At 29.6% G+C, this 18,324-nt stretch overlaps 2 protein-coding genes and 1 long non-coding RNA gene across 6 annotated transcripts in view; 2 read left to right on the plus strand and 1 right to left on the minus strand.

The window, feature by feature from the left end:
- The window catches only part of LOC132909057 (uncharacterized), a 165,081-nt gene that overhangs the window by 132,678 nt on the left and 14,079 nt on the right, over positions 1-18,324 (minus strand). The window lies entirely within an intron of this gene.
- LOC132908985 (uncharacterized) lies at positions 34-6,819 on the plus strand. Of its 3 annotated transcripts, XM_060963519.1 has the most exons (5): positions 36-303; positions 435-616; positions 2,237-2,395; positions 3,068-3,299; positions 3,576-6,819. In XM_060963519.1, exons 2-5 carry the CDS (start codon positions 440-442, stop codon positions 4,883-4,885), a joined length of 1,878 nt encoding a protein of 625 aa, XP_060819502.1. In that variant the 5' UTR covers positions 36-303; positions 435-439; the 3' UTR covers positions 4,886-6,819. The 3 variants fall into 3 exon arrangements, with proteins under 3 accessions (XP_060819500.1, XP_060819502.1, XP_060819501.1); XM_060963517.1 differs by having other exon boundaries at positions 34-303; positions 3,068-6,819; XM_060963518.1 differs by lacking the exon at positions 36-303 and adding an exon at positions 1,621-1,757 and having other exon boundaries at positions 479-616; positions 3,068-6,819.
- LOC132909023 (acidic leucine-rich nuclear phosphoprotein 32 family member A) lies at positions 8,873-17,818 on the plus strand. 2 transcript variants are annotated; one of them, XM_060963611.1, is made up of 8 exons: positions 8,873-9,179; positions 13,517-13,660; positions 13,834-13,953; positions 14,647-14,759; positions 14,849-14,955; positions 15,061-15,134; positions 15,301-15,391; positions 15,638-17,818. In XM_060963611.1, the coding sequence occupies exons 1-8, from the start codon at positions 9,132-9,134 to the stop codon at positions 15,697-15,699; spliced, it is 759 nt and encodes a 252-aa protein (XP_060819594.1). In that variant the 5' UTR covers positions 8,873-9,131; the 3' UTR covers positions 15,700-17,818. The 2 variants fall into 2 exon arrangements, with proteins under 2 accessions (XP_060819594.1, XP_060819593.1); XM_060963610.1 differs by lacking the exon at positions 8,873-9,179 and adding an exon at positions 10,487-11,769.

An 18,324-nucleotide genomic window follows, 5' to 3' on the forward strand; every position in this document is an offset into this window, starting at 1 on the left:
AAATATATTCGTAGGTTGAGGTAGAGGCTATATCTTAATGTAAGATGGCTAATTTTTGAGTTTAGTTTACGTCCTCATTTTGTGCATTTCGACGCGTTAGTGAGCAAATGTTGTGTAAACTGATTGTTTTTATAAACAGACACTCCCGGTGGTGCTTCATGAGAGTCGCCAGAAAATATATGAACGCGCTATGTCATTATCCATCATTAATCGAGATTGATTGCATACATTTAATCAAGGGTTTCAGTGCTTTTTTTCAAACTACTCTTGATAGAGGAAAACTAACGTTTTAATTATATTTTAGTAGGTATTTTTACGAGAGAAAATGCTATTAATTTGTTAATTAAAATATGTTGTACCATTTTCATGATTTTATTCACTATTTGATACATTATAACCTTATTATTTTTCCTGTTTTTATTCTCTTCCTGTAGACACAATGGTTGAGAGTACTAAATGCTGTGTCCTGCAATGGGCTGATCATGCAAGGTACATTACAGAAAAATTTAGTGAGCTGTTGGCACGTCAGGCACTTGTTGATGTAACACTCGTATGTGAAGAACAAAAGCTACGTGTTCACAAACTGGTCCTAGCATCAAATAGTACATACTTTGAGGTATGTTTAAAAAATATATTTAGTTTCCTATAAGTGAAATTAATTATAAATTATCTTTCATTCGCATGTTAAAAATATATACATATCTTGGTTATGTCTATAGTTTTTTAAAAAATACTAATAACGTAAAGTATCCTTTTCAATATAGTTTTATAATTATCTATTTCAAGATTAATAAATGTGTATAAATTGATATTTACAAAAATTGTTTTATTACTTTGTTAAGAAATATAACAAAGCTAACTTAAAATGTTAGTTAAAATTCAGTGCTAATATGTAAAAAAAAGGAAAGTTATACAATTTAAATTATGTTTAATAATATTAGCAGTATTATATTTAGTTTTTTATGTATTAAAAGTACTTGTAACTATAAATATCTATATCCTGTTATTTTTTTTAAATTGTAAAGTTTAATATACTTTAAAAATAACTGAGTAGCATATATGTGGTAATTGTCTTATGTAATCATAAATTACAAAAATACCTAATTATAAATTAAAATTTATATTAACAGGTTATACAAAAGATAAATTAAAAGCAAATTTATATTTAAAGTGAATTTGTATTATTTAACAATAAACATTTATAATTCTATAAAACAATGAAATTAATTCAAATATATAAATATTATTTAAGTTTGCATAAGTTTGTTAAAATCTCATAATTTAAAATAATCATATTTTATGTATAGGTAGCTTTTTCTTTAAAATTAATTTTGTGGATTTTGAATTTATTATATTGTTATTATTATTATGAATTAATATTACATTAAATAAGTTTATGAAGAACACATACAATAGTGAAAACACTTCTCATATCAAATTATGATCATATATATGTATGCAATTTTATAATATTGTAATATGTAATATATCACATCGTAATATATAACAACATATTTTGATTAAATCAAAATTTCGAATTTTATTTAGTTACTGCTTTGTGTATATACATCTATAAAATTATATACAAAAAATATATAGAATACTTATACAATTTTACAGGGATTATGTAATGTTCATATAAACTAAAGAAAGCCTTATATATTGGAATTTCCTTATTTATTTGCAAGCATTTGAAGAAACCATGTTTGATGGACATACTTTTTACAACTTGTGAAGAACATCTATTGAATATAAAGGTATCAAAGAGATAATTTGTATGAATACAAAATAATGAAATAAATATATGCTAATGTAAATAGCTTTTCAGGAATACTTTTTATACCTTTTTTATGTATCAAATAGATATACATAAATAAATATAGATATATTTCAAAATGTGCATGTATACAATTATAAAAGTTCACATTTACATAACATTAGAATTTTTAATTTTAGATACCAAAATTTTTTACTTGATGATATTATGATTTAATACAAATGTTCCTCAATTCTTTAAAAAATACTTAGCACTATTAAAAGTGTTCTTTGCACATAGCATCAAATTTTGTAACATACTATAAATATATTATAAATTTTAAAAATTCGTTTAAATACACTTAGTTAAAGGTAGTAGTAGGTTAGCAAAAATCATTTGTTCATTGTTATCAGAATTTATGAATACAGCACTCTTTTATCTATTAATATATTTTGTTTGCTTCACTGTCTGATGTAACAGGAGATCCTACAACGAGATTTGGGTCAGGAACCAGTTATATTTTTTAAAGATCTAAACTTCGAAATCTTAAAGGCCATGGTTGAATTTATGTATTGCGGAGAAACTACAATTCCTTATCAATTGTTATCACCTTTATTAACTGCCACAAAAACTTTTAAGGTTGGTGTTACAAATATTAACAAAAATTATTATAAATATAAGTTGCTCCCAAAAGATATTCCAAATAAAATTACAAAAGAATTCCAAATAATTATGTTTATAATGTTTTTAAAAATCTTTTATTATTTTTGTTATCTAAGATGATAAAATATTTTGTGATCTATCATGGAACTTATATTAATTATGTTTGATATCTTCTTTTCTCTTTTCGATCTTGTCCTATTTATATTTTATAATGTACATTTTTTTTATTGATTCTCTAAAAATTTGCCATAAATTCACTATTAAATGCTTGAAATTTGAATATTTCATATACAAAGTGAGACTGTAGCTACAAATATTTTCAAATTTTGTTTTAGTATATATAGTATAGCATTGTAAGTAATTTCATAATTACTTGTGAGTGTAAACTCACTAAGTAGATTAAACATAAGAAGTTTTATGATACAAACATCAATTGTTTAAAAAAGATGTACATTGAAACGAAATGTTTTATATTGTATTATTATTGAACTATTATGTATGTACTTCTTATCATTTTCTGAAAAATGTATGGAATCAATCATAAAATTATCCTGTAAGATATGAAAATCATCATAAATTATCTTAAACAAGAAAAAATTAGAAAAAATACACACATAAATATACTAATAATTTTTTATATATGTATAGGTTAAAGAGTTGACAACTGTGGTTGATGCCATGATGAGTTCCAATGTAGGAAATTTTGAAATTAATACAAATATGGACAAAAAAGTTACTGAATCAGAGATTATAAACAGTACATGTAACAATACAGATCATTTAGATTTACAGTGTGATGAACTTGTTAACGATGAGTGCTTTGTACTTTGTAATGAGAGCAACAGTGATGTGAATTCAAGTGAAAACCAATCTTTAGAAGGTAATACAACCAGCGATCCTCCTGAACAAGAATTAGAGCATATGTTATATGAGGATTCACAAGATTTTGAAACTAATGCAGAACAAACTAATACATTATTTTCGGTAGGAAATTCTACAAAATTATTAGGAACTGAGAATTCAATCATATTAACAAATGATAAAACAAAAGAAGTATCAAATAGATACTTGGAAAATAGAATGATAAATAGTGATACATTGTGTACAAATAATGAATTAAAACCTTTATTATATGAACAATGCTGTGATTTTTCAGATATTGATGAGTGTGAAGAAAGTTCTATGTCATTGTCACAATCTTGCCTTCAACAAATTGAAAAAGACTTTGCACAATATAAGTTTGAAGGTACTGATGTTCCTAGTAAAGTAGGAAAATGTGTCAAAGTTTACACTCATAAGAGACGAAAATCTATAGATGACATAAAAAACAAGCTAACAGATGTGAACAATATAATTCAAAATCCGCCATCTACTGATTGTATAGATTTATTGGATGAGCCGTCCACTAACGATATACCAGTTACACTTTTAACCTCATTAGACATGGAAAGTGCTGAATACATTATAAGTTTGAGTACTGAAAGTATTCAATCTATAGTAGGAACTACTTTAACTGAGCAGCATACATTAAATACATGTAAGAAAATAGAACAAATTATTGAATATAATACCCAACAAGATAGTTTAAATAAAATAGAATTAAATACTGAAAACACTGAAGCTTCTAATTATACAAAACCAATACTAAGGAGAAGCTTGCGGTTAAACCAACAAGAAATAGAAGAAACTATAAATAATAATGAAGCTGTTAAAGATCTTCAAGAAAAGGAAAAACACTTTAAAAAATCAAATTTCTCGAATAGAGCAGAATTATGTATTAAAAGAAAACGTAAAATAAAGGTCACAGATCGTAAAGTTCCAGAACAAGCTATTAACAATGTAATGCAGCCCATTAGGAAAACATTTAACAATTCTCGTAGGAATGCTGAGAAATTAATTGTCAGAAAGAATAATAAAAGTACATTGTCTAACAAAGAAAAGGATGAGCAAACAGTTAAAATAACAAATAAATTAAAATGTGACATATCAGAAGCAACAGAAATTGATTCCATTTTTACACTACCCAAATTAAATACAATAGAACATATAAATCGTGCACTGTGGGGAGATATGTCAGATTTTCCAGAAGACTATGAAAATAAGGTGAATTTGATGGAATGTACTCCTAATACAGAAATTCCGTTTGCTGTTGGTTTATTACCTTTACGTACTGCTCTGGAAAAAATGCAAGCAACACCAGATTATCAACCTCGCAAAACTCGTTCATCGGTAGCACCAATAAGGCAAGATATTGATAATCTCAAGAGGAAGAACTGTACTCATTTAGGTAAAGTTACAGATTCTAAGAGACAAAATGCCTGCATTAATCATCCAAAAGAAAATGCAAAAGCAGTTTGTCATATTCGGATCAGAACAGCACCGTCGCAGTACGTACGAAATCGTAAAAAGTATCTTTCAACGGATGTAAATACACTGGAACCTCCGACTATTATCAATAAACATTAATAGCTATTAATGTTTATCAAGAAATACATAAGAATAGTAATAAAATTATATCCTCAAATATGAATATCAAAGAAAATAAGAGAACGCGTAATTCTATGCATGTAATTTTGTATTTTGAGAACATATTTTTAATATAAAACTCCTTGTATATATATAAAACATAAATACCGAAAAAGAATATGCGACGAACTATGTAAAGTATGTAAACTATATAGTTCCTTGATTTCAACAAGAATTCAAGATATATTTTTTTTTTATTGTTTGGCCATATATTTTTTAATTTATATTAAATGCTACTGTACGTGTTAAATAATACTTTGAGGGTAAATTCAAGTTTTTTTCCTTAATTGAGGGGAGAAATATTAATATAAAATAGTTATAAAATAGTATTTGTTTATTACATTTTTATAAAACTTCCTTGTATATTTTTTAAATAATATTCAAGATAAGATTATTAATTAATGTGTGTTCTATTTAATCAATGATATGAAATAAATCTTTTTATTTGTAAATGTATGAAATGGAACTGTGTGTTATACATTTGGTGCACGTATGGGGCTATACATATATATAAAATATATTATGTATATACACGCAATGATATATTTTGTTTTTCAGACCATGCCCATGTTTCATGATATATTTGAATATTTAAATGTCTTAGTTTGTTATTTTTAAGTAAAACTATAATTTACACAATTTCTTTTTTTCTTTGAGTGTGTGAAAAATGCATACATATCATTTATATTAACGTGTATATCTTATTATAAATAAGATCTATTATGGACATTTTAAAGAAATCTTATATATTTTATATGATTTATTGTTAATCTTATTCATTACTACCATATTTTGTAATCCTCTATAACTAGAATTTTGTTTCCTCTTGAAAAAAAAGGAGAGTTGTGTTTTATTATCGTTTTATATTTTGTAAATTTTGAATAAATCATTTAGCACCTGTATGATGATATACTAATAAAATACAAATCCACAACAGTAAATAAGTAAAATAAGATTTAATAAAAAAATACAGATACAGATGAGTATATAATTTTCATATCATATGTTATAGAGGGTTAATATCTTTGTTTAATGATACACTTTATGATACTTTAGTTCTATGTAATAAGTAAATAAAATCATAATAACCCAGTATAATAATTTGTGCTGTAAGTAGTAACTATAAAGCTTCAAAATCATAAAGTGTATAATAATCATATTATGTATGTACTTTATTATTGTTTATATTTTTTAAATAGCAATTGTATCTAAACAAACTTATTTGTATTTATACAACATTTACAGTATTTTGAGATGTTAGCAGTTGCTGCACAATGTAACATAAATGGATTGTTTATTGCAATAATATACAGATATTTTTTACATAAATTTATGTATACATATACAATGATACAAAAATATATATATATTTTTTTCGTAATAAACATTTTTGATGTACACTTGCGGTATCTTTGGAATTTTTACTACTGTTTCAATTACATTTCTTTACATAAAACTTATATCTCTACGGATAAGACAATTTTACGAAACTCTAACGGAATATTATATGGAATTGCGTACTTAGTTATGTCCTTGTGTTCCATATCCTTGTTATTAAACATTTTTATTACTCCATAGATTACATTCAATATCATATATTGCCAGAATAATCATAATAAGGGACTGTGTAATCCGTACGGAAACATATAATATACATATGTATTCAATATGCTCTTGACACTGCGCAGAGGACGAAAACGGACTAAAGAAAGAGAGCCATGTTTATTTATAACTAGTAATTTGATTGGTCGTGCAATGTACACTATGATACATGTACAATCGATATAAGTAAAGCATAATTGTCGTTATCTTAGTTCTCTAATTTCCGATGTACCAAAAGAAGTCAATAAAGTAAGAGCAGAGATAAAAAGCAATGTAATGCACAATCAAAATATATCGATAAAATACGAGTAATCAAAAAAATTAAAATGCTTAAGTATTTAACATCCATGAAGACTATCTTTTATATAAACAATTTTGTTAATAATAATATTTTACTTCCAATAAATACAATCAGATTAATGCAAATAATAATTTATATGTAACTAATATACAATCTGTACTCTACACGATCAATGAAGGATTAAAAATATTTTCTGTATTATAAAGTCACCATATATGGAATATGTTTTCATATGTTTTCGAATAAACAATGGGAATATTTTATAAAACCTTATAAAATAATATAATACTTTATAATTATTTTATTATAATTAATTAATTTATGAATTAGTTGGAACACATATCATTTAAATCTATAATCATGCATATACGTACATAAATATAAGCGTATAATATACGAAACCTGTCCACGCATATGATAAAACACACGAGAACACTGATTTTAACATTATTATTTTAATATTAAACTTTAATATAATTTTTTCATATGTAGATATAAAATAAGTGATAATTAAAAAAAAATAGTATCAACTGAAATAAATAACTACTTGAACTATTTTAAAAAAATTTTCAACAAAACTTTTGTCTCCTTTGATAAATATTAGCATCACTAAAGTTGTAAGATGCATTAAACTTACATGAATTTTGTTTGTACATAACGTATGGTGGTCGATGAAACAGGTAGTTTCGAAATTATTATCGAACTCGCCTGCTTATCACGAAATTTTATAACGAGAGGCTGTATCGACGGGAAAGACATTACGTGGCATCGTATAACGCGTTTATTCTAGTCTTGTAATTCAGTTGTGCACACGGTGAAAGGTGCACGTTGGGATCTAACCAAGCAAGTAGGTAGGTACATGCTTAATGTTTAGTGCTACAAAGAAGACAAATTCTATGAGGACGACGCAGCGCAGCTACAGTGCAATCAATGAGCGCATATTGATCTCAACCCTTCACGGATTCTACACCTGCAGGGGCGGATCACTTGAGCATCAAACATAGATATCACGACTTGATTAAAAATATTATATCGAGACATACTATATCATAAACAAACTCCTTGTTCTGTCATGAGATTATATATTTATTATCTTTAATCAGTATTTAATTGTCCGTATTGCATTTTAAAATATCTATGTTGTACGATTAATTTGTAATGAAAATTATATTATTAAAAATATCTAACGACTCTTAATAGTAATAAATTTTAAAAAATAATAAAGAAAACATGATAAACATAAAAATATAAAAATTGTATGCAATATATGAAATTCTAAATTTATATTTCATAGACAATACAAATTTCATATATAAATTATATGTATATTAAATCAAACCTTTTAATAATATTATACACTGTAATCACAATTGTTATTATTAATTTGCCGTGTGTGTATATTCTACAAAAAGATTAATATGTAATGAAAATAGTAAATATCAATAAATTGAATATTAAATAAGAGAAAGTATGAAACATATTTCAAATTGTTTTGTCTTATCGATATATGAATTTCGATATCATGTTCGATATCTCGCATATGCAATTGTTTAATATCAGTTAATATTAATGGATACTAGAACAAAGAGCGTCGGTTCATTCCAACGTCAAATTGTCAGTTGTTCATAGAATTACGTTGGATTTTCTTAGCTGACGTTACGTAAAATAAAGTAAGCGTAAGAAATCTCATAGTCTAACACGAGCGCCGGAAGCTTCAAAATGAATGCGGTAACGGGTGCAAACTACCAAATTCTTCCATCATTAATAAAAAAAGAGACAATTTGTGTATTAACCCTGAAATTGAGTATCTGGATTGATTAATAAAGGAACGAACGTTTAAATAGAAAGGCGTTAGAGAGTTGTACGAATGAAAACTCTCTCGGTCTAATTAGATACATAAAGGAAATGAATTTAGGCGCGCTAAAGTGAAGTTGCGTAAAAGGCCGCGAGATGTCAGGTCGATCGGTGCCGCGAGCGAACAAAAGAACGGGATTGGTCGCTTCGAAAGTAGTGCCAGACATGTGTTTCGTTTCCCGCCTCGTGGGTTGTTATTGTGTGGGGGCCCCGCCAGTCCGGTGAGTCGAGTGTAGCGAGCATAGGGCCTAGGCCAGAATCGAACTGCCGTTGGGTTGGCTCCTCGGTACGGTGGTGGCTCTGTCCGACTAGTGACCGACCGTGGTCCGTCCGTCATATTCCCGGTTTGAAAGCAAGGTTGCGACGAGTTGTTGCGACGCAGGAAGGTGTAGTGATCTGTGTACGAAGTTAGAAACGGGTTTGCCGGCCATGGAGAAGCGAATAGAGCTCGAAAAACGGGGAAGGAACCCCGGTGAAGTAAGCCGAACCCCACTTTATTTTATTGTACTGCTTTGCTCAACACGAGACCGATACCGCGGGTTGTTGCGTGCTTGGTGTTCTATCGTGCACAGGTCTGAGAGCGGGTGCAGAGAGAGAATTGTGTTCCCTCGCGCGACACCGACACCACGCACTCGCTCTGCGGCACGCCACTGGCTTCTCGAAGACGCACGAGAACTCGGATTTCTTGACGGTGACCGCGTGGCTTCGACGATTTATCGGGCAAGAAGACGTGTTCTCGATGCCGACACGAGATGCTACGATTACCACAAGAGTAACAGGCATGGCGTGGTTCGCTTAAACGGCCTGTCTCCTTCATTTTTCATTACTTCGTCTCTCGACATGACGCGTTTTCTCCTATTGCTTCCCTCTCTTCGTCCCGATATTTTATTTCGAGTTCGTACTCTGTTATCGCGTGTGTCTTTTTACCAGATTCCCGGAAAATTTGAAGGAACTGATACAGTTAGGAAAGATTCCGAGTTGCCAGTTGTTGTATCGTATAAGCTGGAAAATTGAGAAACTCGAAAGCTGATTGGTTCTCTGAATTCAACGAATAGTTGATCAACCAATCGTTTATCAAATTTTCTCAAGTTTTTCTAGCGTACGGAGCTTTCTATTGAATTACGAAGTGTCCCTTATCGCGCCGCAGATGTTATTACGTTCATAGAGAAAGCACTATACAACCCGCAGCTAAATACATTTGAACTTGAATTATTTTATTTACTATAAAACCTATAGTATTATATATACTACATCTTGCTGATTTGTGATGTAATACATCGTAGAATTAGCGTCGTTGGCATAGAAAGTAAAACATGTTTAATCAATGGAGATATTGCTCTTTGCAATGGCTGATTTTTTGTGCTTATTTCGATCAATTTCAGGAAGTTGAACAAAAAATATTTACGCAAATATGAAGTATCTAAACGGGTAGTAACTCCATTGTTATTTTCATAACATAGTTTGCCTCGGTTACAATACCACTAATTAATTAATTTTCAAAAACGTATTGAATAATTTCGTAATTAATCAGTTCTATATTGTTTCTGAAATTTTTCTTCTAGAAAACAAGTATTCGAATTAAAAAATTTCTAGCATACCTTTCTATTATTAATTTCAAAGAGAAATTAATTTTTTGTATTTAGGTTCTAAATAGGTATAAACACGCGTTTCCCAATTAGAACGTTAAAATAAATTCGATAAAATATTTTTTAGACGATTTTTCGTGTAATAATTTTTTTTATAACAGATTTATCTTAAAAATATTTTGGAAAATGTGTGAAAATAACGTTGTTTTTTTAGAAAGTTCCTCTACCAATATAGTACTGTATTATTTGTACGTTTCCATAATCGATAAATTTCTTTGAGAGAATCAAGTAATTTCAAACATAATCGTTTCTTATTTAAAATGCCATGTTATACGCAAGTCGAGTGATCAAATTATAGCGTGGCGTGGCTGTCTCTAGGAGCCTCTCTTTTTAAACTACCGTGCATCGTACGTGTGTTCCTATTAACAGAGGCAACCACGTCGTAGCAGATCGTTTATACGGCATTTTAGAAAATTGTTTCTTTCAAATATATTACAATATCATTAGCAATGTGCTTCTTCGTTGATCTTATGTACAACGCAATAGTGAAGTACAAAAAGGCTTTGACAAGATGGTGCCCCTTTCGAACGAATTTCGAAACATATGCAACCTCATATGCATCTGCTGACAAGTTACGGGTGCTTACACATAAAGTATTATGTCAGAACTTAACAGTCCTTTGACCGCGATTTTCGGTATTCCAAGAACGTTAAATCCACCAAGGTCAAATGGAAACTTGAACTTGAAAGAATTTACCAGACAATAAGAACCGAAGATTGTATTTTGCATCGTAATTCATTTCTTCGTTACAGATACGTATATCAGTTGATTTGTTTTTTTCATGACAAAATTGTAATTGTAGTTAATATACGAGTCGAAAATCGAATATAATTAATGTAAAGTGTGATACTATTTATAAACTACTGTGTAAAACTCGAAAGATATATCTATTAAATGCAATCTGGCTTGAAAAAACAATAAATCGTGAATCGTATTTTACGCTACAATTCTCTTAACGATAAATATTCTTTTACATCGCCTTTAATATAGGTTTAGATATACATAAAAACGTAATTGGAATTGTTAAATTAACATTGTGACATTTTTTTTTTTAAATCCGTGCCATATTTTACACGGTCTACATATTTTTTCACAAGTGGTAAAAGTATATTATGTAAATCAATTATCAGCGGGAAGAGTTGTGCGTGCCATGAGGTGCTGCCATGAGATGCGCGTGCGAGTGAACGTCGCCATTGTCTTCCGGTGCGCGCGAGTGTATTCTTATTGACAAATAGATTTGTCTACATTTTGTAAGATAGCATATGTTCTAAGGTTATTTCCAGCCATTAAAATGTATACGAACGATGCTGAACCGATCATAAGGTTTCTTATGTATCTAATCTCCGATAATGTCTTATGGCGTATTACTGATCACTGTGCAGCCATCTTGGACGAGTCCACTCTGTCACCAACTGACACGCGTACGTTCTCGAACAGTAAAAAAATCGAAATAACCATTTTTCACATCTTTACTTTGCATTACGAATTTCATTACGACAATTGAGCAACACTCGACACCATTATCTAGATTTTTCGATACATTAGGGTATAATACATATGCGTGGGCGTTTGCATCACGTTAACCACCGGCGTTGCGATGCAGTTTATTCAACAGTGCCGTAGCTACTATTTTATGAGCTGTTCCATAAAAAGCAACACGATTTCATATATCATGTTTCATTAATATCAAGTGAAATTTCTTAATTAATATTGTTCTTAATCTTTTTCAAAAACAGTTTTTCCGTTTAATTTTGATATTGATATTAACAATAGTAAATATATTTCTTATTAATAATCGACTTAAATATGTTAGGAAAAATAAATTGCAAATTAGTATCAACGATACGAAAATATGATTTTATTTCAATTTTTAAAAGTTTCATTATATAGAAATTTCTTTTCTTTATACTATTTTAAGAATTATCATTTTAATGTACATATCAAACAATCTGTTAACTATTTTCTATGAAATAAGAACATATGTTTTTTTTTAAATCAATTTAATCTCAAAATTTCATCAAATATTTCCTTCTATCCATCTCTTAGTTAACTTGTAGCTGTCATTGATCCGCTCCTATAAGCCACGACAACTTCTCGTAAACGCTTCCACTACGATCAGTGCAACGCACGGCGCAGCCAATCAGCCGGCCGGTCGGAATGTCGGGCAGTGAATCTAAGATAAGGACATGCGACGAGGCTTCGCGTGAAAGCGGTTTGTCGTCACTAAAATTTGCTACGCAGCGATATATTCGGCTTTATTCAGAATTTTATTCGAATTTTATGAAGTAGCGATTAACAATTTTTTTTTCATTTACTATGTAAAATTGTTTCAGACGATTATATTATAGTAAATAGAATATAGCGTAATTATATTTTTAATATGTAATTTCCAATTTTAGATAAAACGAATTGTATCGAAATTCATTTCAATTTGCGATAAGAAATGAATTTCGATAACATTAGAACTTGAAACTACTCGGATTCGCTTGTCGCGTGCCGCAGTCAGTACTTATCGCTTGCCGGCTTTTCTGATGCCGCTAAACAAGACGCGTCGTGCACTCTACTACCATCACCCCTGTATCCCGGGCGCCCCCTCACACTTCCCCTCCCTGTTTCTCCTGTCTCCTTTCTATCTCCCCTCTCTCTTCACCTTTCTCTTTCTCCGATCAATAAAATAGCCCATCTCCCGCGAAAGCTTATCGTTCGTTTGAATTTTAGCGACTATTACTTTTTCATATACCACCAACTTTTCGTATTCACGCCTTCACTATGTACTGAGCTTACAAATGTAATTAAGAATGCAATAGTCTCGTCGTTTATACGAACAGTTTCTGTAACCAAAGCTGTTCCTTAATCTTTGATATTCATTATTTCACTAATCTTTGTACAATTTATTAAATTTTAAGTGGTTAATGCAGAAACTATATACATAGAGATTTATTATTTCTAATTAGGAAATTTTTATTTATTTTTGGCTTTTATCATTTGTACATAAAGTTACGTTTATTGTAAAATATCGTTACACACATTTATTTTCAATAAACGGAGACATATGGTATCTGTGGTATAATTATGAATAGAATATGATATACTATTTTTGTAATATTTATAATTTACCTACTCTTGTACTTTAGTACGATACTTATAAAAAAGTTATTATTTTTTCAGATCAAAGAACTTGTTCTTGACAATTGTCGGAGCACGCATATAGTAGGTCTGACAGATGAATTTGTTGCATTAGAATCACTAAGTCTCATCAACGTGGGTCTTACCAGTCTAAAAGGCTTCCCAAAGTTATCCAGCCTCAAGAAGGTAAGCAAAAAGCATATCTATTATTGTTATTTTAAATGTAATCTGCAAAGTAATTATTTCTTGCAAACTTTTAAGAATAACATATAGTGGCACATTTTATATCTTAAATAAAATGCAATGTTGAATATAAAAAATGAATTGAAATAAATACAAATTACTATTATTTTTTATAGCTGGAACTTAGTGACAACAGAATTTCTGGAGGTTTAAATCTTCTTCAGTCAAGTCCCAAGTTAACTCATCTCAACCTTAGTGGAAACAAGATCAAAGATCTTGATACACTTCAACCTTTAGTAAGTTTTATTATTTCAATCCTATTGTAAGTTTTATTATTTCAATCCTACGTCGGAGATGAAAGGACATTGGAGCCTTTCTTTTGGAATGTTTTGGAAGGTCCCCAATACTTTAGTCCAGACTTTTTATTATAGTCGTACTTAAACAATACAACTGAGAAATAACTGTTTATGAGTTGAGTCAATTATGATTATCCGAGATTTATGACAGTGAGCTTGGACTCGAAGTGACATAACAGGTCACTGAACATAGACACGGTCACGGGAGGGACGTGTACCTAACAGAGGTATAAAGTAATTAAATAACTCTCCTTAAAAACAGGGATTGACCTGAGGAATACAGAGAGGAGTATATAAGGGCAGTTCCACTTGGACTGAGGTGCAATCCGATAAGTTCGACTCGCCCAGTGAACACGTACATCGAGTTCCTAATCGCAATCGTCATCCCGTTGACCGTGTATTCGTTATCGAACCTAAATTCATTGTTATAGGCATTTCGAGCACTCAATCATTGATATCACTTGTTAACTTTTGTAATACATTCCCATAAACAAACATCATCCGGTATAAGACATCTATGGACAACTCGCAGCAAGACTCATCACACGCCCTGTTTTCCAAAGATGATATATATATATATATATACTTTTTGTAAGTATTAATAGATGTATTAAAAATTGTTTTTCTTTGCAGAAGGAGTTTAAAAATTTAAAAAATTTGGATCTCTTTAACAATGAAGTGACAAATTTGGACAATTATAGAGAGAAAGTTTTTAGCCTTATTCCCAGCCTTCGATGTCTCGATGGGTATGTAATGCTAAAGAATTGTTTCAATTGTCTGGTTTGTTTTTTGCTAATGCATTAAAAGGTAAATTTAAAAATATTATGTTATATAGATTTGATACAGATGATTGTGAAGTAGATGACAGTGAAGGGGAAGACGATGAAGTAAATGGAAATGAAGATGGAGATGGGGACGCTAATGAAGAGGATAGTGAGGAAGGTTAGTTAAAAGATGAAAATTAAGCTAAAGATTTATTAAAATAACAAAATAAAACAAAGTAAAGAAAGAGATTTATGTTTTAATTACAAATATATAATTTTCTAGTTTCGGATGAGGAAGAGTTTGTCTTTGAAGAGGGTGATGTAGGATTAGAAACTGTATACAAAGATGGTCTTGAAGTAAGTTATTCATGTTTCAAACTTTAGCTTTTTTACTGTATACAAAATGTAATAATTTCGTTATAAATTACATTTTAATTTAAAGATGCTTGTAATGAATTATTAATGTTGTAGCTTTTCATAGCTTTCAATTAATGGATGCATTTATTTGATCGTTATAATATAGGATGAAAGTGATGAAGACGACTTCCTCTGTGACGAAGAAGAAGAAGAAGATGATGAGGACAATGAAGATGACGATCAGGAGGAAGAAGAAGGTAAATAAGTTTTCTGATTAAGATAGATCCATCGGTTTTATTGTCGTTACTGAAATATTAATCTACTATCTTAAAAAATACTTTATTATAACTGTCATCTATCTATAACTTATAACTGTCATATAAAATACCTTAAAATGAACTATATCATTCTATCTCAAGTAGTCTTTCTTGTTATTTGAAAAGGAAATAATTTTCGTAGAGTATAATGCCATCAATTTTATTACTTTTTTTTGTGTTATATAGAGTCGTCTCCTGCTCGAGGTAAGAAGAGGAAACATGAAGATGGGGGAGACTCAGGCAACTAGAATTATAAAGGGCAGGTTTCGGATTCTGTTGAACGAGTGTAAAATTCATATAAATAATAACAATAATTGAGACGCCGAGTGAACATCTGGGAATCAAACTAATTGACCGACCAATGACAGACTACAGTTAGTGGTGTGAATTTATCAGTAAATCATTGACTGACAAATTGTCTGTGGAACAACAAACGATTACCATTATGGAGAAGAGGAATGTGAATGAAAATGAGAGAGGATAATGATGGCATAAAATAGGACTGCATTCCAGCTGGGCACAGCGCGTTTTAGTTATACTAACGATATTTTATATAGAGTATATAGTTAGAGTATTAGTGGTGTTGCATAGTGGGTGAAAGATCACATATTGAAGGACTTGGAAAAGGCAACAATGGAGTTTTACACTTGAAGGAGCGTATTTGTCTGTTAGCTCCAGTCGGCCAAAGGCTGGTCACGCTGGAATGCAGTCATCGTTAATCAGTACTAAGGTTACATAAGTTACATTTTAAATACATTATTATTGTACCATGAATAAGTATAGAGTAAATGAGGAACAACTTTTGTACAGGTTTACACCATACATTGAGGTGCATTATGCCTCTGTGATTTTTGGGACAGAAAATAAAGAGAAATATATGTTGCTCATACATTGAGCTTATATCTATGAAAGACGTAAGGTAGGAATTTACATCATAAGAATGAGGAACTAAAGAAAAAAGAAATGTATATTTCGTTTATTAGAATAATAATAGTGTTTGAAATGTATAATTGGTATGAACAAAAACAAATCAGTTTAGCACATAAATGGTATTTTAGTATTTTCTGTGTTTCATTGTTTTGATATAAGTTAAATAGTTTTGATATTTTTCAAGATATCTTGAAAGGACTGTGAAGTAATATAAGAACACAATTGATATTGTGGTATCCTTCTAATTTTTAGTAAATTTTAAGTTCCAGGTGTTTATATATAATGGCATTATGCCGCACATAACATGGCTGTTAAGATTATTGTTATTTACTTTTGGGCATTCCATGTGCTACGTGTTATGCTCTAATATGAGAAATTCATTTGATTAATGACATCATTGTAATATCTTCCCGTTTACAGTTGCAAGCATTCAGTTGCAATGATTAAATGTTTTTTTATATCAGAAAATCTGTAGAATTTTTTATGATCACGATTGAATTACTTAATAGATGTGCATTGTTTATATGTAATAACAAGTCACTAAATATTGGAGTATGATATTAAACATAAAAAAAAAAATCAAAATTACTGTAAATCCATAATAACCTTTAATTTCTGTCTCTGAAGTTACCATAGCGCTGACACATCTCGTGATGATTAAAGTGCGAAGTTAATGGGTAATGATTATTAATATTATTATTAATATTAAATTACAATTATGATTTTTAAAAAGTAACAAATATTTACACTTGCGCTTTCGCACTTTTGAATTGTATTTAAAAAAAGTCAGAAACGCAAAATTTAGATTAGAGTGGAAAGATAAAATATCGAGAAACAGGCGTAAGAGTAAAGATGGATCAGACGATGTAGTTAATGGTGAGACTGTAGCAAGTGGATTACTGGACGGACTACCAATTAACTACGTGATCGTGAGTATGGATGGGAGTGAAATAGCGAGTGAGAGTGCAAGAGATCGGTTTTATAAGAAAAAAATTATGGTAGAGTCGAGGATCTGGCGCCTCTTTGTCGCCAGTTTGGTTATGGCCTTATCCAATATTTCCAAGACTAATACAAATTTATATTAGGTACAATGAGTATATGACATGTACAGGTCCAAATCTGTAAATTTCCAATCTGCAATTTGTAATTGCGGCTCGCGCGGATGTATTAAAAGTTAAATTATAAATAATTAAAAAGTTAAATTATAAATAAACATCCCGCGCGTCCCGCGACACATACACTTGTCAATTGCAATTTTGGATAGACCATTTACGTGAGGGAATCTATCACCTTCTATTATCAGATCTATTACATCTCTGTATTGTCTGTCTGTTCCGTTGTTAAAGTGGATCTTTATCATAACGTTTGTTTATTTCGAGCAATCCTCATCACAAAATAAGAAAAAATAATTTATTAATAAAATCATTTACAAATCAAGGATGGTGTGTGATAAATATTATTAATATGTTTTCCACTCTCTAAATAATCCATATTTATATATATAAAATATTGGAAATTTTATTTTTTCTTTTATTTTCCTCTGTAATTCATGTAATATGTATATGGCATCTATATATATACATATAACGAAGATGTAAGCAGTAAGAAATATTTTGATTTTGAATATAAAAATTATAATAATTAAAATCTTAAATATTATATATAGTTATGACTTTTATATTCAAAATAAAAACAATTTGTTTTAACGTTTTCGTTCTTTCTGTGTCTGAAATCATTTATATAACTAATAGTTGAAATATTTAAAGTATCACTCAATTAATTTTATATTTTAGGTTTAATTTTGTTTTTAATCTAAAAAAGGGTATTTTTATGTGCATTAATTTATAAAAATGTATTATAAACATGTTTATACTGCTCATATAACGTTTAATATACATATATATATATATATATAAGTCTATTTGCTTTGACATTATTGTAAC

The sequence above is a fragment of the Bombus pascuorum genome, chromosome 7, assembly GCF_905332965.1.
Source record: "Bombus pascuorum chromosome 7, iyBomPasc1.1, whole genome shotgun sequence".
Classification (NCBI taxonomy): domain Eukaryota; kingdom Metazoa; phylum Arthropoda; class Insecta; order Hymenoptera; family Apidae; genus Bombus; species Bombus pascuorum.